Below are 25,893 nucleotides of genomic sequence, written 5' to 3'. Positions count from 1 at the left end.
AACTGTTAATAAAGTATTCAGTCAATCAATCAATTAATCAATCAATCAATCAATACACATGAGTTCATGTTGGTCTTTGAAATGAAAACGTTTAAGAGATCAAATAGAAGCTGCTGTTACAGACTTTCGCCAGCAGGTGACAATAAAGCATCAAATCCCCACCAGACTTTAACCCGGAAGCTTTTCTACCCGTAGCTACAAGTGAACAGAAACAGATGTGATACATTGTTGCTCTGGTGGAGAAGAACGATACATTGTATCTCTGATACATTGTAGTTCTGATACATTGTAGTTCTGATACATTGTAGTTCTGATACATTGTATCTCTGATACATTGTAGTTCTGATACATTGTAGTTCTGATACATTGTTTATTTAGTGGATTTAAAAGCATCAGTGGGTAAATGTCTGACATCCAGATGTTGAGGCTGTTCGTCAATGAACGGATCTCCTCTGTGGCTGAAGAAATATTAAATGTGTTTATTAAAACATTATTACAGTATCAGCAACAGATAGACTTACAGAGGAAACAGCTGGATCTGGTGGATCCTCCTTCTGATGTCAAAGCTCATCCATCAGGTTTGTGACACAATGACTGTGAAAGAGGAAAAACAGACATGTTGTATGATTGATTGATTGATTTGATTGAATACTTTATTAACAGTTTGCACATAGTACAGTGGTAGGATTATACAGTATGGTGCTAAAAGGAGAACACAAAAATTCCTGAGGGTTTGTTTCCATTGTGGTCCTGTGTATTCAATTCATCGAATAATATAACAGACCTCATCAACACTAGTAGCAATCAAACATATATTATGTTCAGTAAACACCATTAGCATCATGATGTGACACATGGAGTGATGAGTCACACATTCATGCTGTTCATGGCCAAACTGGACATTTAATAATAAGTGTCTTAATTAATGGTAACATAATGATAATCAATAAGTTGTCTGCCAGGATACAGGATAGGTGGGTCATCTGGGAACCTCCATGTAAAATTGGCTATTTTGTCCAATATGTTTTAAAAAAATGCACGGTACATCATTATAATAATAATAATAATAATAATAAAAATAATATATATATTTTTTTTATCCTTCAACTTCTTGACAAAATGTCTAGTGTCGAATGTTTAAGCATGTTCTTCTTTACTTTACTTAAAAAATTTAACATTTTTGAAAATTATTCCAATTTAACACCGAGGTGCTGTGAGCTTGTAGATCTGCTATTTTCACAATATTAAAAGGTGGAACCGAGTCAAACTAAATGTAAACGCCTACAATTCCAAGTGCTTGTCAGGGTGGGGGGTCCCCAGTTTAAATATGATTATTTTGGGGGGGGGGGGTCACGGCCTGAAAAGGTTGAGGACCACTAGTCCAGGCCCCCTCCTGTTTTCTCTCTACACTAAATATCTTTCCCGAAAATAGCCGATCTACAAGCTCACACAACAGGTGGCAAGCTGATCGGAGTCCCCCAGGGATCTATACTAGGCACTTTTTTGAAAGATCGAATTATTAATCATGTCAGTTTGTACTTTGTACATTTAAGTTATTTGTCATATCTGTCCTGTGCAGCTGATGTAAAGTAACGTTGTGCTACTCCTTTTCTCCTTCTAGACTTCCATCACCTCCCTGTGGATGAGGAGGAGGAGGAGGAGGAGGAGGAGGTTCCACTTCCTCCAGAGCGCTGGGAGGAGAGGAGCTCCGGTCTGTCCCAGGAGAAGGACCCAAAGTGTCCTCCTCACAGGGAGGACACAGATCCTCCTCTAGCCAGCTCCTCCTCTGAAGGACGTGACATGAGAGCGGAGCGTGACGACGAGGAGGTGGAGTTCTGTGCCGCGTCGCAGCCGGCCGGCGATTTAGAATCCACGTTGGACGACCACCTCTTCTCCTCAGACTGCTCAGAAGCAGAGAGCGAAGAGGAGGACGGCGAGGAACCAGCGGAGTCCCGTCTGAACGCCGTGAAAACGAAGATGACGACGAGGCCGGAATCGCCGCGCCCTTCGCCCGTCGGCGACAAGGCGTCGGCGGCATTGCCCGTCGACACTAAATGGGCGGGTGAAGCCGAATCCAGGTGTAAAGTGTGTCGACAGAGTTTTCCGGACGCGGTCTCCTTGCGGAGACACGTCAGGTTTCACGACAACGACTGCGGCCTGTGCGGAAAACACCTGGAGCCCGCCGAGAACCTGAAACTTCACCTTCAGGTTCACAGGACGTGCACCGCGTGCGGCAAGGCCTTCCCTACGAACTACGCCCTGGAGAAACACGTGAAGACCCACAGGGGAGAGAAGCCCTACACGTGCGCGGTCTGCCGGCTGAAATTCACCGAGAGCGGAACGCTGAAGATACACATGAGATGCCACACGGCGGATGAAACCGAATCCAGGTGTAAAGTGTGTCGGCAGAGTTTTCCCGACCCGGTCTCTTTACGGAGACACGTCAGGTTTCACTACAACGACTGCGGCCTGTGCGGAAAACACCTGGAGCCCGCCGAGAACCTGAAACTTCACCTTCAGGTCAGTGTTGATTTCGTCGACTAAAACTACGACGAAAAATGTTCGTCGACTACCTTTTTTCACCGACGAAAACTAAATAAAAAACTAAATATAGACTAAGCTACGATGACTAAAACTAAGACTAAATAAATTGACAATTTTGTCAACAAATAAAAACTAGACTAAAATGTTAGTGAAGGATCTAGCGGAGAAGAGATCCAGTAGAACTAAAAGACAAGTCATTTTATGTTTGGTTGCGCTCGGGTGTTAAGCTCTGAAAATAGCAGATCTACAAGCTCACAACTGCGACGCGTTGTGAGCTTGTAGATCTGCTATTTTCAGCATGCAACCAAGTGTAAAATCAGCCATTATGACACCAACAAGGCACCGCCAACATACATTCTAATAGACTAAATCAACTGTAGATTTATTCGACTATAATCTTATGATATTTAGTCGACTAAAACTAGACTAACAGTAAAACATTTCAGGTGACTAAAATATGACTAAAACTAATGGAATTGTATTCAAGAGACTATGACTAAAACTAAATCAAAACTTTCTGTCAAATCAACACTGCTTCAGGTTCACCGGACGTGCACCGTGTGCGGCAAGGCCTTCCCGACGAACTCCGCCCTGGAGAAACACACGAGGACGCACACGGGAGAGAAGCCGTACACGTGCACGGTCTGCCAGCAGAGGTTCACCGAGAGCGGAACGCTGAAGATACACATGCGGAGCCACACGGGGGAGAGGCCGTTCGACTGTAAGTTCTGCGGCAAAGGGTTCAGTCGCCAGGCGAACCTCAACGCGCACGTCAGGGTGCACACGGGGGAGAAGCCCTTCGTGTGTACGGTGTGTGACCAGCGTTTCTGTCGCAGTCAATACCTGAAGATACACATGAGGAGGCACATGGGGGAGAAGCCCTTCGGCTGCGCGGTCTGCGCCAAACGATTCGCCAACAACGAGACGCTGAAGGGACACATGAGGAGTCACACGGGAGAGAAGCCCTTCGCGTGTGCGTTCTGCCAGAAGGGCTTCAGTCTGAGGGAGAACCTGAAGGTGCACATGAGGGTTCACACGGGAGAGAAGCCCTACGTTTGTACGCTGTGTCGCCAGAGCTTCAGGCGGAAGGAGAGCCTGAAGGCGCACGTGGCGGCGAGCCATGCGGAGGCCAAGGTTGAAGTTGAGTCGAGTCGAGGTGCAGAGGAGGAAGGAGGCCTGTAGGAGGCGCTGTGGGTCTGTGTGAGAAGCAGTTTACTGACGATGTAAAACTGATGGAACTAGAGACCAGGCGATACCATTTTCTTCTTCTCGATACCGATTCCGATATCCATAACTTGCATATCGGTCGATACAGAGTACAGATCGGATACCATTGTGTAATAAAAAAAAATATGTGGTTCTCAAAGTGTGGTCTAGGGACCCTCAGGGTTCCTGAGAGTGTACAAATGGAACCAAATGGACCCTTACAGGTCTGTAACTCTGAGAGTGTACACATGGAACCAAATGGACCCTTACAGGTCTGCAACTCTTGAGAGTGTACAAATGGAACCAAATGGACCCTTACAGGTCCATTTGGTTCCATTTGTACACTCTCAGAGTTATGGGGGTTCGTGACATTTAACATTTTGAGAACCACTGAATGAATACAAAAAAATTATATATATATATATTAAACAGTAGGAAAACATCAACTGAAGCATTCAAAATACAAAATAACTGACTACTGTAAATGACATAAATGACATGGTATCATAATGATATAAATGACATGGTATCATAATGATATAAATGACATGGTATCATAATGTGATAAATGACATGGTATCATAATGTGATAAATGACATGGTATCATAATGATATAAATGACATGGTATCATAATGATATAAATGACATGGTATCATAATGTGATAAATGACATGGTATCATAATGATATAAATGACATGGTATCATAATGATATAAATGACATGGTATCATAATGATATAAATGACATGGTATCATAATGGCATAGACATACTCACCGATATCTATACCAGCATTTTAGGCAGCTTTTCAGATACTGGTATCTGTATCAGAACAACTCTAGTTGAGCTGTTGAACCCGACCAGCATCGCTCTGCTGTTGTAGCAGAGTGGCTCACAGCTCTCTTTAGTCTAGCGGCTAAGGTGTTGGCTTTCCGCGTGGGAGACCGGGGTTCGAATCCCGGGCGTTTGTTACGTTGGTGCCGTGACCCGTACCTGGTTTCCCCATGGGAGGAGGTCAGAAGGGAGGTGAGTGGCTCACGCGAACAGCCTTTTTGCATGTAGTTGAAGCGCAAGAGGGCGGGTGGGGAGAGAGCCTGGCGACGCGAGCTATGTTAGTGCACTGAGTGGCAGTTGGGGCAAACGCAGTCCCCACAACATCATTTACGATTCTGTGCCTATCGGTACACAACTCGGACGGCGCTTAGTCGACTAGCAGACCATCGGCCGGTCGTCGCGGGCACTCCCGCCTGGAGGCGTGCAGAAAAAAAAAACTACATGCAAAAAGGCTGTTCGCGTGGCTCACAGCCTCAGCCTGATGCCTAAAAGTCTAATTAATATCTCCCCCGGATTATAGAGATACCCCTTTAGTCTAGCGGTTAAGGTGTTGACTTTCCACGCGGGAGCCCTGGGTTTGAATCTCGGGTTACACCTTCACATTGCTACTGTACTGTACTGTACTGTTCTGTTCTGTTCTGTTCTGTTCTGTTCTGTTCTGTTCTGTTCTGTTCTGTACTACTCTGCCTAATGGGCCGGCGACACATCGGCCATGTTCTCTTTCACTTAACCCATTGACTGCCAGAGCTAAAACATCGTCTATCGTTCCCTTGGCAGCAAAAACAACTCCTCACAGAGACCGGCTCATTACACACAGGGGGGGCCGGTAGAGACCGGCTCATTACACACAGGGGGGTCCGGTAGAATCAAAGAAAAAGAAATTTGTCCGCGCGATCCTCCATTCCAGAGCCATGATGGCCGTTTGAATGTGATTGTTTCTTAAAAAACAAGCAGAAAAACAACAGAAAGCTGAGAAAATGTAACTTTTATTAATCCTTTAAAGGGAAATTTCACTTTAAAAAAAAACGTTGGGTCATTTAATCGTCTACTCAGGCTTTAGTGAGCCCTCAGACCGTTTTTAAGTTGCTTGATTGAGTATTTAGATATTTGATATTCAATTTATCAGACACGCCCCCCTTCCTATACAAACCTATATAAACCTATACCTATATAACTTCAAACTCCATTTTATCAAAAACACCCGTCCTTGGTTCTGGTGACTCACCCTGCCCTCATAATACGCGAGGGGGGCCGTGTTTTTCCGATTAATTTTTTCATTTATTGTATTGATTTTTGGGCGGTGAAACCGCCCCTATAAGTGAGGTTTGGTAATTTGTACAATTATCTTGGGCAGTGAAACCGCCCCTATAAGTGAGTTTTGGAAATTTGTACAATTATCCTGCGCTGTGATTGGCCAATCACAATCTATTCAGGACTGTGATTGGCCAGTGTCACATGACACATGTGCATAGCCCTATATAAGAAACCATAACTTTAAAAAAAACATACATTTGTTTTTTTAAAGTTATGGTTTCGTCCATCATAAAGAGTGTTTCAATAAATGTATTTATCTTTTGTACATGATTGGTTGACTCCATTCAGTATTGTGATTAGCTAGCAAGACACCGCCCACTTCACACAGGGTGTGATTTTTTTAATTGTATTTAATTTTTTTCATTTTCCCAAAAAAATCTTTAAAATAAAATAAAAAAGTTATAAAAAAAACACGGCCCCCTCACGTATTAGGAGGGCAGGGTGAGTCACCAGAACCAAGGACGGGTGTTTCTGATGAATCTAACATGTTAAAAATGGAGTTTGAAGTTATAATGGGTTTGTATAGGAAGGGGGCGTGTCTGATAACATGAATATCAAATATCTAGTAAATACTGAATCAAGCAACTTAAAAAACGGTCTCGGGGCTCACTAAAGCCTGAGTAGACGATAAAATGACACAACGTTTTTTCGAAAGTGAAATATCCCTTTAACATGAAAGGTGCCTAGATTATTTTATTTTTTTGTGATCACGTGATTTCTGTGTGTACTCTTCTTCGGTGGTGCTTGGATCATTCACAGGCACAATTATGGATTTTGCTCAGAGACACCAGACCTCATACAGTTATAGATAAGAAGGAGAAGTCATCCTAAAGCAATATTATGAAAACTATTTTTTTTTTCTTTTTCATTGTACTTTGAAAGATATTTATCTTGTCAGCATGTGTACTTTGATACAAAGCACTACAGTATGTGTGTTTATTCTGATATGGTGATACTGGTCAATATCATGTTGTTTATTAATCATAACAGTTAATAAAAAAGCCTCCTTACTGCAGTCTGTAAACCTAGCATCGTCATGACATCATCATTACAGGTTAGGGATGGGACTATGATGATCGATACTATCGTTTATCGTGATTAAAAACCATATTGAGTAGATTTAAATTTATCGTGAAATTGTCCTTCATGAACTAGGATAAATTAAGCTTTAGTTGAGCTTCTAATTCAGCACCACTTAAACCCTCTATAGTTGATAAAACAGACCTGTAAAGAGCTCTTATTTCACTCTACACAAATCGAGTCGCCAAAAAATAGCCGAGTTGTGAGCTTTTAGATCGGCAATTTTTTTGGCGAGCGTTCCCCCCAGAATAGGGATCCTGGGGTTCATGTGGTTACAACAAAAGTGGCATTTTAAGTTTTAAGCATATTTTGATTTAATAATTTTCGCACTTACTTTTGACACAATAATCGTGACATGTAATGTTCATATGATGTGACCATATAACATGTAATGTTCATATGATGTGACCATATAACATGTAATGTTCATATGATGTGACCATATAACATGTAATGTTCATATGATGTGACCATATAACATGTAATGTTCATATGGTCCCTAATTACAAGTGTTGCACGGTTCTATCTTTAGGCCTTAAAGGTTCTATGACATTCATTTTCACTTTTTTTTATTTTTTATGTTTTTTTGGGGGGTTTTATGACCTCAATTACACCCAAAAAATCTGAACTTTGAACATTCAGTGGATTTTCTGTGGTCTGGGGTTTTCTGAATAATTAGGCTGAAAAGTAATCTGAGCTTGGCCCTTCGGCAGTGAGGTCACAGTCGATTAATCCCGCCCACTCTCCTCCTAGCCCCTCCCCTCCCCTATCCTTTCCTTTGGGGGGGGGGGGGAGTAGAGGCGATGATTGACAGGCAAAATCCCTCAACAGCGACACCAGCAGGCAAAGATTTATTTTTTCATTGCAGTTGAAAAGGCTTTGAGAGAAAAACACCTGCTATGGATCAATGGAGTGGAATTTTTTGTTAAAACTTTTTATACACGTTTGAAGGACCATGACAAAGACTTTTAATGTGTGGTAAAACTGAACGTCATGAAACCTTTAAAGGAGGAGTTCACCCATTTTCAACCTATCTTCATATAATAGGTCCTCACTAATGCTCATTATATAATGGTACAATTTTTTTCTACTCAGTCTGTGTCTCAGAGGAGGGCTGTGGACAGTTCAGAAACCCGTCTACCAGTGACATCATCGATGGGGAATCCAAGCTAATAGAAACTGCAGGCTTTGTATTCCTGGAAAGTTGCAATGCAATAATAGATCCCATTGTTCTCGCCTTAATACAAATCTGAATCAAAAAATGTTAATCTTTTTTGAAAAAAAAATCCTGCCTAACGATGATGTCACTGGTAGACGGCTTTCTGGACTGTCCACAGCCCTCCTATGAGACACAGACAAGTAGATTTTTTAAAAATCATTTTATCATGAGCATTAGTGAGGACCGATTATATGAAGATAGGTTGAAAATGGGTGAAGTCGTCCTTTAAGGTGATTTTTACTCTTTTTATCTAACATTGTACACAACACAGTTAGTGGTACTTAACACATTAAAGCTGGGAACGCATCTGCGTCATTTTAAGATTTCTTTGGCTATTCAAAAATAGCAGATCTACAAGCTCATAGCGCGGCACCGAGTGCCGCACAATGAGGTTGTAGATCTGCTATTTTTGAAAAATCTTGAACATTTTGTGCAAATCTTTGAATATATATATATTTTTTAAGCGAACGTTTGTAACTCAAATCTTTGCCTCTGGGGGTCCCTGGAACAACACATATTGAGATGGGGGTCCCTGGAACAACACATATTGAGATGGGGGTCCCTGGAACAACACATATTGAGATGGGGGTCCCTGGAACAACACATTTTGAGATGGGGGTCCCTGGAACAACACATATTGAGATGGGGGTCCCTGGAACAACACATATTGAGATGGGGGTCCGCGGCCAAATCCATATCTAAACATGTTTTCTAAATCCTAACAGTGTGTTGCTATATGAGTGGTGCTCCAACTTTTACATATCAAGGACCCTCAAAATGATATGTATTTGGCCGCGGACCCCCATCTCTAAATATGTTGCTCCAGGGACCCCCATCTCTACATATGTTGTTCCAGGGACCCCCATGAATCACAGATTGGAGTTAAAAATGTTCACTTTAGAAAAAAATTAATATATATATATTTATTCAAAGATTTGCAAAAAGTTTCAAGATTAAAAAAAAAATTTGATCTACAAAGTGCGCTTTAAAGATCCATGAGCTTGTAGATCTGCTATTTTTGAATAGCCAAAGAAATCTTAAAATGACACAGATGCGTTCCTGCATTGAATGGGTTAATTCTCCTGGAATCTAACTGGTTTCCTTTTAGTGTTTTTGTTAGTTTGGGTCCCTTGCCTGCGTTCCAACCCACTGGTTTTCATGTCAAGGACCCCCAAAATTATAGATATATGTATTTGGCCACGGACCCCCATCTGAAAATGTTTCGTGCGAGGGAGAAGAGAAGATTTGTGTAAAAAAATTAAAATTTCAAATATTTTGAAGATTAAAAAAAAATCAATAGAAAAATGTCAGATGTAGAAGCATCACAGTGCTATTTATGATAGCCAACGTATACATGGATAAAATGATTGTGATGCTGTATTAACTACTTTAGCTGGGGGGGGGGGGGGGGGGGGCATGGACCCCTGGGGGACCCCACTTGAGAACCAAATGTTCCAGCCTGAATATTGTTGCTGGTGGGGCAGAAACAGCCTGTGTGTGTGTGTGTGTGTGTGTGTGTGTGTGTGTGTGTGTGTGTGTGTGTGTGTGTGTGTGTGTGTGTGTGTGTGTGCGTGTGTGCGCGTGCGTGCGTGCGTGTGTTTACATTTTATACATTAAAGAACTTGTGAAACAGGACCATCTGCATAATGAGTACTTTTACTTTTGGTACTTTAGTATATTTTGATGCCAATACTTTTGTACTTTTACTCAAGTACATTTTTAATGCCACACTTTTTCTTGTAACAGAGTATTTCTAAATTAGTAAATCACTTTACACACACAAGTTAGTGTCTGTCTGTCTGTCTGTCTGTCTGTCTGTCTGTCTGTCTGTCTGTCTGTTGTGGTTAAATGTGTAGGCTGTGTTAAGCAGTGTTTCAGATGATTATCTTAATGTGTAACATTGTTTTCTCACTCAACAGTAAACCAACATGCAGTAGTACTAGTAGCCTCACTGGCGCCTACTACTGGTTGCACAAAGGAGCACAGGCACGTCCCCTACCCCTCACACCCCAAAAACAAATTTATTTTTTGCAAAATAAATATATATATATTTTTGGACAGAGAGTAGCTCTGTCGCTATAGGAACACGTCAAAATGATCTCCAAACTACAAAGCATCCATCCCCAGTTAAATCATATATCATATAAAGAGCGTTGTGAGCTTGTAGATCTGCTATTTACGGCACGCAACACCAGTGTGCAATTAAGTATGTTGTGCTCCGTTCCCCCTCTCATTAATTTATGACTTAAAGTTGCACGGATTTACCACTGTGAAGTTATGGAAGGTGGAAGATTTCCAAAATATGAAATCCCAGGGATAATGGAAGACATTGGAGTTTTAAATCGAAAGTGGATTATGCCACATAAGGTAGGATCTAATTATTTGTTGACATGGAAGGACCAGCAGTATTTGACAATAAACGTACGCTCAGGTTCTTTTGCATTAAAATAAGCAGCGGAACACTTGCTATGTTTGCCAATTGGAGATTCGAGAGGATTATTTGTCAGTCAAAAAAGTTGTAGTACATTTTATCGAGTTGTGACTTTTATCTACGAGAGTCTTAGCGACCACCCCTCCAGTTCACCCTGGATTGTCACCAGTAAAGCCCGTATTCCTCCAAACCTGTACAAATGCAAAATATAATGTGCTTACCCGCTTGCCTCAAATGTTAACTAAGTGTACGGAGTATTTGTGCAATATATTAGTCCATATTTTTCAATTAAGAAGTGTTTTAATCCCGTCTGTGACCGATTCTGTCGGAAGTTTCTAATGGGTGGTAGTGACGGGGCGCATCCGGTGAAAGCCGGAATTACACTCAATGTAAACAGGAATTAAACTTGGGGGGGGGGGGGGGGGGGGGGGGATGGCGTTCGGCCACAGACGGGATTAAAACACTTCTTTATTGAAAAATATGGACTAATACATTGCACAAATACTCCAGACACCTAGTTAACATTTGGGCCAAGTGAGTAAGCACCTCATATTTTGCATTTGTACATGTTTGGAGAAATACGGCCTTTACTGGTGACATTCCAGGGCGAACTAGGGGGGGGTGGTCGATCTACGAGAGTCTTGATCTAAGGCTAACAGGTGCCAGTGCAAATACTCCGCTGCGGTGTTTCATTTGGGACGGTATCATGACAGGTTTTCAAAGCAGTAGGCGGAGGTTCATCGAGAGAAAATTAATTACATTGCCTACTCCCACGTGTGATCGCAGTCCAGTCGAGTGATAAAAGAAAGGTTCGGACGTGACTGCCATTGAGAGCACAGTCAAAAATAAATAGATATGGGCTTGGCTGAATGAAAAAGTTGAAAAGGGAAAGCCGTTCAGGTCATGTTGCAAAAAGCTCAGAGAACCGGGAGCATGTTTTTGTTTTTTGTGTGTCGCAACGCGTCGCGATGTGAGCTTGTAGATCGGCTATTTTCAAACATTTTAGTACTTTTACTTTTAGTACTTTAAGTACATTTTGATACCAATACTTTTGTACTTTTACTCAAGTAAATTTTGAATTTCGGACATCTACTTGTAATGGAGTACTTCTACATTGCAGTATCGATACTTAAGTAAAACATTTGAGTACTTTTTCCACCACTAGTACAGGCTGTTGCCATCTGGCCGTCGTCTGGGTGCCCCTGGTGTCACTAATAACAGATATAATCACTCCTTTGTCCCTGCCTCAATTCGTGCAGTCTACGCTGCCAGTAACAGGTAAAGGATATGTTACTGATGATGATGACGGTGTTGAAACAAGCACTTTATGCCGGCACTTTATATCCTAGCACTTTGTTCTGAATGGAGCCTTTTATTTTTTATCTCTTGCACTAGATGTGCCCAGACTTCTGTTTTATGCTATGGTGTTTCATGTCCTGTACTGTCTGTATGTTTTAAACCACTACTCTTGCTGTAAACCTAATTGCCCTTTTGGGACATTATATTTAGTTTGTTTTTCTCTGCTGTTCTTCTAGAATGTGATGTTAGTAAATTGAAGTTCTCTATAGCCGCTCATCCTGCTTATATCATGCCCATCAATCGGTGGCTAATGGTAGGAATTTGAAATAGAATTTGTACTTGAACTGTTTGGCCGCCGTGCCAATTCTTCTAAACATTTGAGTTCATTTGTTGAAGTGGGTCTGCCTAGCCCTGGTCCAGAGTGTTAGAGTCTCTGTAACACTCTGGACCAGGGCTAGGTTTTTTTTTAAGAGATTGTAGGATTTGAATATGGAAAAACAACAGCAAAAGAAAACACAGCTCACGGTAACTAAAGCTCCACTGGCTAAGAGAAACGATCCACAGATAGTATAAAACAATTAATGCTTTTTGAAACGCCTCCGTCTTCCGGTGAAAACAAATGGAATTCTGGGTAATGCAGTAATAAACGAACGGCCTGCAGTGACGGTAATGACCAGCAGAGGCTGCTAACAATCGTTATTTGTGGACCTGCCTAGTATTACTTTAAGTAAAACATTTGAGTACTTTTTCCACCTCTGCTTGTTTGTATCAGACTGTAAAAAGGTTTGTATCAACACTGCCCCCCCCCCCCCAACCAACCCCCCTGCGTGCGGTGCATCGCCTGCTACCCCTCCCTTACGCCCATGACTGAAAGTATAAATGTCAGAGTGTCATCTAATAGTTAATAATTAACTTCACAGTAGTCCAGTCATTAAAGATAAACTCTGTAACTTTCATGTCCTATCCCAGGTTCAAACCGGGGTCCCCCGTGTGTAAGAGCTTCACTTTTAACCAGTGATATAACAGCCAATAGAGCCAACAGGTCAGGGGAGAAATAGAACATTGACCTCCAGGCAGTACCACTTGTCAACCAGTAGAGGTCCGGGGGTACGGTGGTGCAGTCAGTAGCGCTGTGGCCTCACAGCTAGAAGGTCCTGGGTCTGATTCCCTCCTGGAACGCTGGGGGCACTGGGGGCGTGTCCTCTCCTCCGTGTCACCAGTGCCCATACCCTAGGTGGGGTTGGTGAATGGGCCTTTCTCCCCGTGTCTCCTAGGGTAGGTACTTGCTCGCTCCTCATGCATTGAAGGAAGCATGAGCTCAGTTCTGGGCTCTCCCCAGGCTGGCAGAGGGAGAGTAGCGCCCAGGATTACATTGCAATTGGCACTGGGTGAAAAAATGGGTTACAAAATTGTGGGATTAAAATGTAGGTAAAAAAACCTAAAAAACAGTAGAGGTCCTTCCAGACCATGGGATCTAAATGTTCTCAATAGAAGAACAGATAAAACAAATGGAACCATAACTATTGTGTCACAATCATTTGAACCACTTCAACCATCATAAACATTTTTAAGTCAAATCTTTGCTTCAGGGGGTCCCTGGATGGAACACAACACTTTGAGACGGGGGGGTCGGTGGCCAAATACATATAATGTTGGGGGTCCTTGAAATGGAGAAGTTTAAGCACCTCTGATATTACAGCAACATAAGTTTTTTCATAAAACTGATTTAGAAGACATTTGTAGAATCCCCCAGAAACAAAGATTTGAGTTAAAAAAAATTGCTTTAAAAAACATTCTTGCAAAAAAAAGTGTTTCTGCTTTCCTGAAGAATGGACATCAGCTAGATGACTGACTGTCCTCCAGACATCAGCTAGATGACTGACTGACTGTCCTCCAGACATCAGCTAGATGACTGACTGTCCTCCAGACATCAGCTAGATGACTGACTGTCTGTCCTCCAGACATCAGCTAGATGACTGACTGTCCTCCAGACATCAGCTAGATGACTGACTGTCCTCCAGACATCAGCTAGATGACTGACTGTCCTCCAGACAAAAACAGTCACATTATATTCAAAGATTTGCACACATTTTCACTATTTTTCAAAAATAGCAGATCTACAAGCTCATAGCGCGGCACTCGGTGCCGCGCTATGAGCTTGTAGATCTGCTATTTTTGAAAAATCGTGAACATTTTCAAATGACTGATTGATGATTCTTTCCCGGTCTAGATGAGTTAATGGGTTCAAGGTAAACGCAGACGGCTCCACTCTAAACCCTCATTCATTATGAATTGAATGGAAGATTAAATAAAGAACTTCATCTGAAAGTAGAGCTCGCTTGATAACAGTATTTAGCAGTGCTGGAAAAAAGTACTCACATGTGTTACTTAAGTAAAAGTATCAATACTGCAACGTAGTACTCTGTTACAAGCAAAAGTCCGGAATTCAAAATTTACTTGAGTAAAAGTATTGGTTTCAAAATGTACTTAAAGTACCAAAAGTAGAGAGTACTCATTATGCAGAATGTCCCATTGCACAAGTTTTCAAATGTATGTAATGTCATTTTGAAAATAGCCGATCTACAAGCTCACAATGAGTCGCATCGCGACTCATTGTGAGCTTGTAGATCTGCTATTTTCAAATGGCCGAAATATATATATATAAAGTGGTTAATGTATGTTTTGTAATACTAATCAAAATCTACAAAGTAACTAGTAACTAAAGTTTTCAAATAATTGTAGTGGAGTAAAAGTACAATATTGAGACACACTGTCCATGTAGATTTATTTATTATATATTCCATGTGGTTTAATGTTAAAGACAGTTACTGCATGGCAACTAATAACATTACATCAATCTTCATATCATCTGTACAACATATAGGTAAAACCTTTGTTTTCCAAATCACAGAGTCCACCTCTCTATCAGGGGATATGACATAACTTCACATTACAATATGATCTCTTCTTCTAAAATTATAATAATACATACGATTTATATGGCGCTTTTCTAGGTACTAAAAGTCACTTTACAGAGCAGATAAAAACAACTTTATTAGAACAAACTAAACTAATATTATTCTAATGTGTGCAAAGTCATATTTACACACACAAAAAGGGGGGGGGGGAAATAAAATAAAAAGCAGAAGCAATATTCTTTCAACATGAAACAGATCCAGTCATGACAGATGGCCCTAAAGTGATGGATGGATGGATTATTTTAAGTCTCTACAACGTGCTTCCCTCCTTTCTGCTAAGCATCAGACAGCAGTTATAAATGAATAAAGAAGTGTTTTAATGCTGATCTGAGACCAGTGTGTTTCTGCTAAGCATCAGTCAGCAGTTATAAATGAATAAAGAAGTGTTTTAATGCTGATCTGAGACCAGTGTGTTTCTGCTAAGCATCAGACAGCAGTTATAAATGAATAAAGAAGTGTATTAATGCTGATCTGAGACCAGTGTGTTTCTGCTAAGCATCAGACAGCAGTTATAAATGAATAAAGAAGTGAAACCAGTGTCTATGAAGTCATAGTGTATCTGGTCATGTGACTTGTGACCAGTGATCTTTACATCATTAATTACTATGAGTTCTGATCTCAACTTCCTGAAAGACAATGGATATCACACTTTATTTTACTGTAAATCTGCCAATCTGTCCCTGCTTATAATTAAACATATGTTTTCATATTCTTCTCCTAAAGATTAATCATCATCATCATCATCATCATCATGAATTAGACAATACAGAAGCTATTTACACTTGACATTCAGATAAATATTGTTTAAACTTAATGCATGATTCCTGGGGTTTAATTTAAGATTTAGCAAATAAAGGTAGAGGTGAGTGTTGCTAATTAGAGCTACTCTATATGTGCTGATTAACTGTACAGAGATTAACACCACTATATTAAAAGACTTACCTAACCCTAACCCTGCACATATGTTACACATTATACTCATGTTACCTGATATCTTGTAGTTACTTTCTGAACATGTTGGTACAACATCTCATCCACCATGACTCTCCTCTCCCTTCTTCTACCTCACATGTTATTTCTACTGGTATGTTTTCTCTCAGGTTCTTCTCCCTCAACACTGAACAAAGTTTGTGTCTTTCCTCTAACTCTTTCATCTCTCTGTTCTTCTCCTCTAGTTGTCTCTCAAACTCTCTCTGCATATTTGTCTTTAAGGTCATGATGTTGCTGAATAACTCAGGCAGGATTATCTTCATCAGGTGTCTCTCTGCTTCTGCCCTGGCGTCTCTTTCATATACCTCTCTCATCTCCTCTATTTCCTGTCTGTGTCTCTCCTCCATCTCTCTCTTCTCGTTCTCTCTCTCCTCTTTACACTTCTCCAGTTTTCCCTTCATCTGCCTCAGCTCTTCTTCCAGCTCTCTTTTCTTCTCTTCATCCCTCTCCTCCCTCATTTTTTTCTTCAGATTAGCCAGTTTATACTTAAGCTCACTGATCTTTGCCTCAAGCTCTTGGATGGTTTTATCTTTCTCCCTCCGAGATTCCTTAAGCTCCTCCTCAAACCTCTCCCTCATCTCCTGCTCTTCCTTGTGTTTCCTATCCTCACTGACCCTCTGAATCATCTCTTTGGCCTGGGCTTCTGTCTTCTGGTAGTTGCTGTAATATTCATGCAGGTGTTCACTGAGGTTAGGGTCCAGCTGTTGGAGAATGTCAATCATTTCTGAACTTGCCTTCTTTCCCTTGTTCCTCACCATGTCAATAATTCCCCGTGCTTTTTCTGACTTTTCTGATTTCACTCTGACTGACTCCATTTCTTCATCATTGATTACATTCTTAGTGAAAAGTTCGTCCATGAGGGAATTCAGGATGGGCACTGAGACTCTTTTAACAAACTCAGTCCTCACAGTCGTCAGACATTTCTCTGCTTCCTGGATCTTTATCTTTGGCAGAATTTTATGAGTCGTGGAAGAACCTTGAAGACAAAGATTGGGGGTTGGTTTTATTATTTGTGGTATAATTGTGTAATAATAACATTGATAATTATATATATATATATATATATATATATATATATATATATATATATATATATATATATATTAAGGTTTCAGCCTAGTGGCTATCTTCAGAGCTGTGATGAAGGTCACTAGGTCAAAGGTAACTAGCATGTTTATTAAAAAGTCCAGAATAAATTGGTGAAATTTAGATGAATCAACTGTCCTGAAGATCTGTGTGTACGACCGTTTTCCTTTGGGTATTAAATGTCAGAACTATATGTATTTGGTTTAGTACCTAAAATAAAATACTGTTTAGATGCATCGTTTCACACTGTTTGTCTGAACATTCACACCTAATGATGTTCATGTGTTAATTCACCCTCTACAGTAATAGTTTACAAAGGTTTGCAAGTGACTTTCCTATTTCTAATCAACAGAAGTATAAGCATACAAAGTGTATTTTAACAACTTATACCATATAACTTATGACAAAACCGAGGTCATTGGGTTTGGACCATAAATACAGGGACAGTGTTAACCAGCTGATACCATACCAGGGTTAGCAGGGTTGGTAGTGTTCTGCAGTTCTCTCTCTCTTTCCATCAGTAGTTGGTCTTTCTCTCCTATTCTCCTATCTCTGTCTATCAGTGTCTGGTTGATCTTCTCCAGTTCTCTCTCTCTTTCCCTCAGTAGGTCCTGGTCCTGGATCAGTTTCTGTTGCAGTTGTCTCTCTTTTATAGAACAAAGAGATAGAACATATACGTTTAATAGACATTGTAATACCATATACATACATACATACATACATACATACATACATACATACATACATACATACACATATATATATATATATATATATATATATATATATATATATACACACACACACACACACACACACACACACACACACACACACACACACACACACACACACACACACACACACACACACACACACACACACACACACACACACACATACATACATACATACATGTGTGCATACATACATACATACATGTGTGCATACATACATATATGTGTGCATGCGTGAGTGTTCCAGCCATCAATGGTTGACGTCTAGGGACAGATTTGACCATATGGCACTATTTGAGACACCATTGAGTCACTTGAAGCAGACTTTGTCAGCAACGCTCTGTAAGGCGACTCGCTCGGTGAACCACAATAGGTTACTGGGCAAGCTTGAGGGCAAGCTTGAGGCCCTGGGGTTAGACAGGGCATCATACAGGTGGTTTAATTCCTACCTGACGGGGCGCAAACAGAGGTAAATGGTGTTTTGTCTGACCCTAACATCATGGAATGTGGAGTTCCTCAAGGAAGCATTCTAGGCCCAGCCCTGTTTTTAGTGTACGTGAATGATATGACATTGATTGATTGATTGACAGACGCCTGTAACTGTGATTTGTTCTTGTACGCTGATGATTCTGCTCTGCTCATGTCCCATAAGGAACAAGCCACACTGGAGAGTTCTCTGAGTGAGGAATTGGCTTATTGATAACAAGTTATCTTTACACTCTGGGAAGAATTTTGGTTTGGCTCCAAAATCTAATTAGGAAAGAGCCCTGAATTCAAGGTTAAATTAAATTCGGACTTCATAGCACTCATAGCACTTATTCTGTGCCACTTTGATTTTGCGTGTACATCTTGGTTCAAGGTCTTAATGAAATCCCTCAAAACCAATCTATAGTTAGCTCAGAATTAGGCTGCCCCAACGCTCCTGATTTCGTGTATAGAGGGGCGGGTGTATAGAGCCGGCGAGAGATTGCGCCTGATCCCATTGGTTCACCGATCTGTCCGTCAACCCCCGCCCCGTTAACACAACATTACGAGCGACACCCACTGCACTCTGGTTGGTTGGGAAATGAAACACTTCCTCATACCGAGTACACCGACGCGCTGGGCCAGGCTTTTATTTTTTAGCAAAACTAAACAATAAAAGCCTGGAGATCGAGGCTAGCTCAGAATAGACTGATCAGGGTCATTCTAGGGATGGGACCCAGAACACACATAGGTATGAACCAGTTTAGAGAGCTTAACTGGCTCCCAGTAGAATCCAGCGGAACCATGGCCAGATTGACCATGGTTCATAAGATCATGTATGGCGAGGTCCCCATATTTTATGTTTTACTAAACAAGAGCCAGTGTAGCAGATGTGAGCCATCCTGCTTTTAGAAGTAAAGGGGGAAAGGGATCATTTACTTACATAGGAGCCACACAGTGGAACTGCCTCAAACGAGTGTCAAACTGACAACCACTCTTTGTTTGGTCTTTTAAGCAGAAGACAAAAGCATGTCTATTAGAAAAGGTTCCCCATAGACTGGGTCATTAGTCTAGGGAAAGATAAGGGAGCACTTGGCTGTATGTATGTACTGTATGTGTTATTGTAATTGTTAAAGGGACTACACCATGAATTTGAACTTTTCCTTCTTTTTTGTGTGTTTTTGGTCTCCCCTACCTCTCTTCTATCCCAAAAAATACCCCAGTTTGAACACTCAGGCTTTCACAGCATATCTGGGGTTTTCTGTAAATTGGTCTCAAAACAGACCAAACAGATTTTCACCCAGACCTGACGTCACGTCTGGTAAAATCCCTCCCGTTTTTTCAGCTAAAAAAAAATAAGAAAAAACAGGAACATTTTTTTCCTTTTTTTATTTGAAAAAAAAAAGAGTATATCTGAGGCTTGATTTAGGCTCAAACCTTTTGAAAAACGTTATACATAAACAATATGATATTAAATATTATTATTATTTGTTTAATTCATGGTGTAGATCCTTTCAGGACTTTCTTGTGTAATCCATGAACTGCTTTAACCATGTGGTTGCTGGGGGGGTTCCAGGGGGTCCCTGGCATTTTTGAGCGGTGTAGCCGCTCCTATAAGTGGGTTTGGGACCGTCGTGAAAAGACCGTCGTGAAAATTTGTCTTTCGCTGTACTGTGATTGGCTGACTCTATTCACACCCTTTGCTCAGTACTGTGATTGGCTAGCGAGACGCATGATGAAATTAATAACCTATAAATAGCACCACGCACTTCAAAAAAAACTTTTTTTTTTAAGTGAGCTTCCATCACTGTGATGACCACTGTTCTAAATAACACCCGCTCACTTCACACTGGGTGTGATTTTTTTAAAATATCATAAAAATCTATTTAACCACTTTAATCATGTATACAGTACACTGGCTATTTGAAAATAGCTGATCTACAAGCTCACAACATGTCACCAATGCGACGTGTTGTGAGCGTGTAGATCAGATATTTTCAAATTAATTTTGATAGTTGAAAAATGTGGAATCCTCAAAACTATAACAACACAAATCTTGTATGGGGGGTCCCTGGCTCGAACAACATATTTTTTCAGATGGGGGTCTGCAGTCAAATACATATTAATGTCGGGGTCCTTGAGTGAGTTGAGCTATGCAAAACAGACATCATAATTGTGTCTGCCTTTCATTATTTTCAAGGCAAAAAAACGAAACCTTTGTCAACTCTCTGCCTTCAATTACCTACTTCAAGGCAAAAGAAATGACCTCATGTCATTGCTAATGCTAAGTGAACTACTAATGCTAAACTCTAGTATATTTATGTGGTTTTACTCTCTAAAGAGATTTAAAATGTTCTGCTTACAAGTGTTGTTCCTGTCAGCTTCCATGGAATACTATACTACTACCTTTGTCTGAGGAGCTGGAGTTTAATGGACTCTCATCAAGTAGGATAAACATTAATGTCTTTATGAAAATGTCTTGAATTTTGACGGAGCAGTTTAATTTAGACTATATTATAGAGCAAAGGAGGAGAAGAGTTTATCTTCTATTATCTGCTGCACTGTCTGCCCTGCAGCCCCCCCCCCCCACACACACACACACACACACACACACACACACACACACACACACACACACACACACAGCCTATCAATATTCATAACTGTAAACTGACTGATCATTGATGAATGCACAGTATAATAAAGGTTAAAGTTAACATACAGTTAGTTTCTATTTGTTATCACCTCTCATACTTACCAAGAGGATGAGCTGATTCCTTTCTTTCATTCTTATCCTCTGCTGTAGCAGCTCTGAGGTACCGTTTAGCAGTATCTTTAACTACATAAAGACAGTTAAGATGTGTTTTAATAACAACTCTTCATCAGATTAACATGTCATACTGACTGGACAATACATTTGATATATATATATATATATATATATATATATATATATATATATATATATATATATATATATATTTAAAGCGTACATTTGTAACTCAAATCTTTGCTTCTGGGAATCTGGGGGTCCCTGGAACTCAATACTTTGAGATGGGGGTCGGCGGCCAAATACATATAATTTTTGGGGGTTTTGAGAACCACTGATATAAAAACTGTTAGGATTTAGAAGACATTTGTAGAATCCCCCCAGAAGCAAAGATTTGAGTTAAAAATGTTTGCTTTAAAATATATATATTCAAAGATTTGCACAAATGTTTGAATATATATATTTCTAAAAATAGCAGATCTACAAGTTCATAGCGCGGCACACCCCCCAGAAACAAATATTTGAATACAAAATGTACTTTAAAAATATATATATATTCAAAGATTTACACACCTTTTCAAGATTTTTCAAAAATAGCAGATCTACAAGCTCATAGCGCGGCACTCGGTGCCGCGCTATGAGCTTGTAGATCTGCTATTTTTGAATAGCCAAAGCTAAGAGGTTAAAATGATTGTGACGCTATGTTAACTCATTTTGCCATGGGGACCCCCTGGTACCCCCCCCCCCCCCCCCCCCCAGGACCACTGGTGGTCCCCGGACCACTGGTTGAGAACCACTGCTGTAAACAATTCTAGACATTATATGAAAGCACAATGTTATTAATACATGAAGAGATAAACATGATCACATCATTGTGCATGTAAAGGTTAATAATAATGCACTGTGACAGTACAACACTTACCACCATAGTTTAATCCCACAGCAGCCTCCACCTCCTGTTCTCCATGTTGGACCTGACAGATGTAATATCCATAATCTGTCTCATCATTGTAGTCTTTCAGTCTCAGAGACACGTTGCCTTTCTTCAGCTCCTGGACGTCCAGGGACAGTCTGCCCTCATAGCCCCTCCCCTCTATCCCCTGACCTTTCTTATACACGTAAATGCACTTTGTCCCCTTAAACCACCTGATTGTCATGGAAACCGCGTTGGTCCCAGGAGGGAGGTGACAGGGGAAGGTGACATTACCACCTTTCCTACCCTCAGCATAGCCTTCAGTGGTGAGTTTAAAGTCACCTGTTGGAGTAAATAAAATAATGAGTGACATATGAAACTATTAGTGTTCATTTAAACATATTTACATTTGAATGATGAACATATGGAACATATGAACTGGAACAAATACAAAATAAATGTCTGTTTGCCTTTTAGACTAGACAAAATTTGCACAGGCCAGATATGACAAATAACTTAATTATACAAAGACATTATTGACATGTTTAATAATTGTATACATTTGTAAGCTTGTAGATCTGCTATTTCTGCTTTTTTTATATTTGAAAATGTGTGAACTTTTTACAACATGGAAACGATTATGACGATTATGCAAAAAATATTGCGATTATCTCAAATAATTGTGATTAGACGATGTAATAATTGTGACAGGCCTAGATGTGACACAATAACAGTTAATGATCATCTATCAATAAATAAGAAACAGTGTTGTCACCTATAGGTTGACCTCTGCCCTCTGCCATGTCTCCTGTATAAAAAAACAAAAACACATTAATAAACATAACATTCATGACATTAATCTACATAATGTGTGCATTTTGACAGCAATCTTCTTTGTGTGTGTGGAGACTGCTTCACGTTTCAATGATTAATTACCATTTCAACATGAATAAGATTAGACTTTATTAGAGATTAGAGTGAACTTACTTAAACTCATACAATAATCATTAAAACATAAAACAAAAAATACAATATGAAATAAAATGAAATGATCCAACACCAGTGGTGGAAAAAGTACTCAAATGTTTTACTCAAGTAAAAGTATCAATACTGCAATATAGAAATATTATAATTCCGGAATTTGAAATGTACTTGAGTAAAAGTACAACAATATTGGCTTCAAAAGTAAAAGTACTCATTATGCAGTATGTCCCATTTTTAAGTTTTCAAATTTATACAAATCATTTGAAAATAGCCGATCTACAAGCTCGCAATTGTGACACATTGTGAGCTTGTAGATCTGCTATTTTCAAATGGCCGAAATGTATATAAGGCTGAAGTGGTTAATGTATGTTTTGTAATAATAATCAAAATCTGCAAAGTAACTAGTAACTTAAGTTTTCAAATAAATGTAGTGCAGTAAAAGTACAATATTTGGATCCGAGATGTATGGAGTAGAAGTAAAAGTATTGGAAATTGGAATTACTCAAGTACAAATAACTCAAACTTGTACTTCAGTACAGTACTTAATTAAATGTACTTAGCAGTGGTGAAAAAAGTACTCACATTTTTCACTTAAGTAAAAGTATCAATACTGCAATGTAGAAATACTCATACTCATACCAATTCAAAATTGACTAGAGTAAAAACGTATTGGTATCAAAATGTACTCATTTTGCAGAAGGTTCCCATTTCACAACTTTTCAAATTTATAAATCTTTTCAAAATAGCAGAGCTTGTAGATCTGCTATTTTCAAATGGAACTTGTAGATCGGCTATTTTCAATCACATCAAATAATCTTTATAGAACACACAAACCACCGATACTTAAGTTGGTTGGCCAGGGTAATCTCTGTATTTATTGCCCTCTACACCAAATCCCAGAAGAGGAATGCTAGGGTTCAAGTGGTTAAAGGGGTGCCACACAAAATAAACATACCAACAAGGTCGTATGTTCCTTCATCCAGTTGCTCCAAATCAAGAGGTGAACCTATTCCAGATAACACAAATTCTTAACATGTTAGAACATTTTTTTTTCTCTGTATGTGTTTACATTTGATACAATAAAATACAAGACAATGCAAAAAGACACAACATATAGAGTTAGAACACCCTATGTAACCACAATATATGTTTTCTGTGCCCGTGTGCGTATATGTGTGCGTGCATGAGACATGCGCGAGGGAATAATGATGGTATACAGTCTGAAAAAAACCTAGACTACAGCACTGAATCAATACATAATATTCCTCAACACAGCATGAAAAGTGGGAATATTATACAAGTCACAAACATATTACTATTTCCCATCTTGGTAGTCTTAACAAAATCCTAAATGCATCGTTATGCAATTTTTTCTAATTTAAGATACACTGTTGTTGTATGGGGGTACAATATGACCAGAATAAAAACAATCATAACACTCTTTTTGGAGTTATGCTTATGTCATACTGCACACATAGCAGGAGCACATTCTCAGTAGTTATTGCAAACCAGTAGTAGAGGGAAACATGACAAAATCATCAACATAGGCCAGATGATTAAGAGGCATATTATCTCCCACCTACACTTGTTTAGCCGTTTTGACAGATCATACATATAAAGATTGAAAAGTGCAGGTGACAAAATGCCTCGTCTCACCCCATTAGACACTAGGAAAGGTACATATTTACTCATACCCCATCTACCTTGCCTGGTTTGATGTGTATACTATTATCATGTGCGATACGTCCCTGTTGTGGTTTGGCAAATAACTAACAGCAAATTGGTTAAAATGCCTATAATGCTTTCCCAGGTCCCAGTAGTGTGTTCACATACATGCCTTGTTTTGACCATATAGTATTCATATGAAAACTAGCCTGATGAGCTAACTCTTGATATGGCTCACACAAGATCCCAATAGCAGGCAGCCTCTCTCACACCTCTGCGCTTTGAATGTTTGGAAATATTAAGCTGTACACGCTGCTCTAGCCCTCTGCAGCCACCTGCATACCCCAGGTTTTATGTGTCCAAAATTATGTGGTGTAAAGTAACTAAGTACATTTACTCAAGTACTGTACTTAAGTAACATTTTGAGGTACTTTTACTTTACTGGAGTATTTCCAATTGTCTGTACTTTTACTTCTACTCCACTACATCTCAGAGGCAAATATTGTACTTTTACTCCACTACAATTATTTGAAAACTTAAGTAACTAGTTACTTTGCAGATATAAATTATTATATTATGAAACATACATTAACCACTTTAGCCCTATTTTATACCTAGGCTATTTGAAAATAGCCGATCGATGCGACATGTTGTGAGCTTATAGATCTGCTATTTTCACTTTGGGCACTTTAAGTACATTTTGATACCAATACTTTTGTACTTTTACTCAAGTAAATTTTGAATTCCGGAGTCCGGACTTTTACTTGTAACAGAGTACTTCTACATTGCAATATTGATACTTTTAGTTTTGAGTACTTTTCCCACCACTGCCAAAATGTATATAAGGCTGAAGTGGTTAATATATGTTTTGTAATAATAATAAAAATCTGCAAAGTAACTAGTAACTAAAGCTTTCAAATAATTGTAGTGGAGTAAAAGTATAATAATTGCCTCTGAGATGTAGTGGAGTAGAAGCAGTGGTGGAAAGTAACTAAGTACATGTACTCAAGTACAATTTTGAGATATTTGTACTTTACTTGAGTATTTCCAATTTCCAATACTTTTACTTCTACTCCACTACATTTCAGAGATTTTTTTTTTACTTTTACTCCACTACAATTATTTGAAAACTTTAGTTACTTTGTAGATATAAATCATTACATTATAAAACATACATTAACCACTTTAGCCCTATTTTATACTTAGGCTATTTTCAAACATTTCAGTACTTTTACTTTTGGTACTTTAAGTACATTTTGATACCAATACTTTTGTACTTTTACTCAAGCACATTTTGAACAACAGAGTACTTCTACATCACATTATTGATACTTTGACTTAAGTAAAACATTTGAGTACTTTTTCCACCATTGAGTA

The 25,893-nt window shown here is 39.5% G+C and overlaps 1 protein-coding gene across 1 annotated transcript; it reads left to right on the top strand.

The window, feature by feature from the left end:
* Window positions 1-357: 357 nt before the first annotated feature.
* On the top strand, window positions 358-3,889 carry LOC308095015 (uncharacterized protein). The gene is made up of 3 exons (XM_080441926.1): window positions 358-578; window positions 1,622-2,520; window positions 3,085-3,889. The coding sequence occupies exons 1-3, from the start codon at window positions 404-406 to the stop codon at window positions 3,724-3,726; spliced, it is 1,716 nt and encodes a 571-aa protein (XP_080298052.1). The 5' UTR covers window positions 358-403; the 3' UTR covers window positions 3,727-3,889.
* Window positions 3,890-25,893: the final 22,004 nt, after the last annotated feature.

The sequence above is a fragment of the Gymnoscopelus braueri genome (assembly GCF_963280865.1).
Source record: "Gymnoscopelus braueri genome assembly, chromosome: 11".
In the NCBI taxonomy this organism is placed as follows: Eukaryota; Metazoa; Chordata; class Actinopteri; order Myctophiformes; family Myctophidae; genus Gymnoscopelus; species Gymnoscopelus braueri.
Note: the sequence above shows the minus strand (reverse complement) of the source record. Positions and strands in the feature narration are given on the sequence as shown.

What these genes read in the sequence shown, in the direction of transcription:
- LOC308095015 (XM_080441926.1), top strand. Translation starts at nt 404, where the DNA reads ATGTCTGACATCCAGATGTTGAGGCTGTTCGTCAATGAACGGATCTCC. An exon ending in TGTCAAAGCTCATCCATCAG is followed by an intron (nt 579 to 1,621) that starts GTTTGTGACACA and finishes TTCTCCTTCTAG; the next exon opens with ACTTCCATCACCTCCCTGTG. An exon ending in ACCTGAAACTTCACCTTCAG is followed by an intron (nt 2,521 to 3,084) that starts GTCAGTGTTGAT and finishes ACACTGCTTCAG; the next exon opens with GTTCACCGGACGTGCACCGT.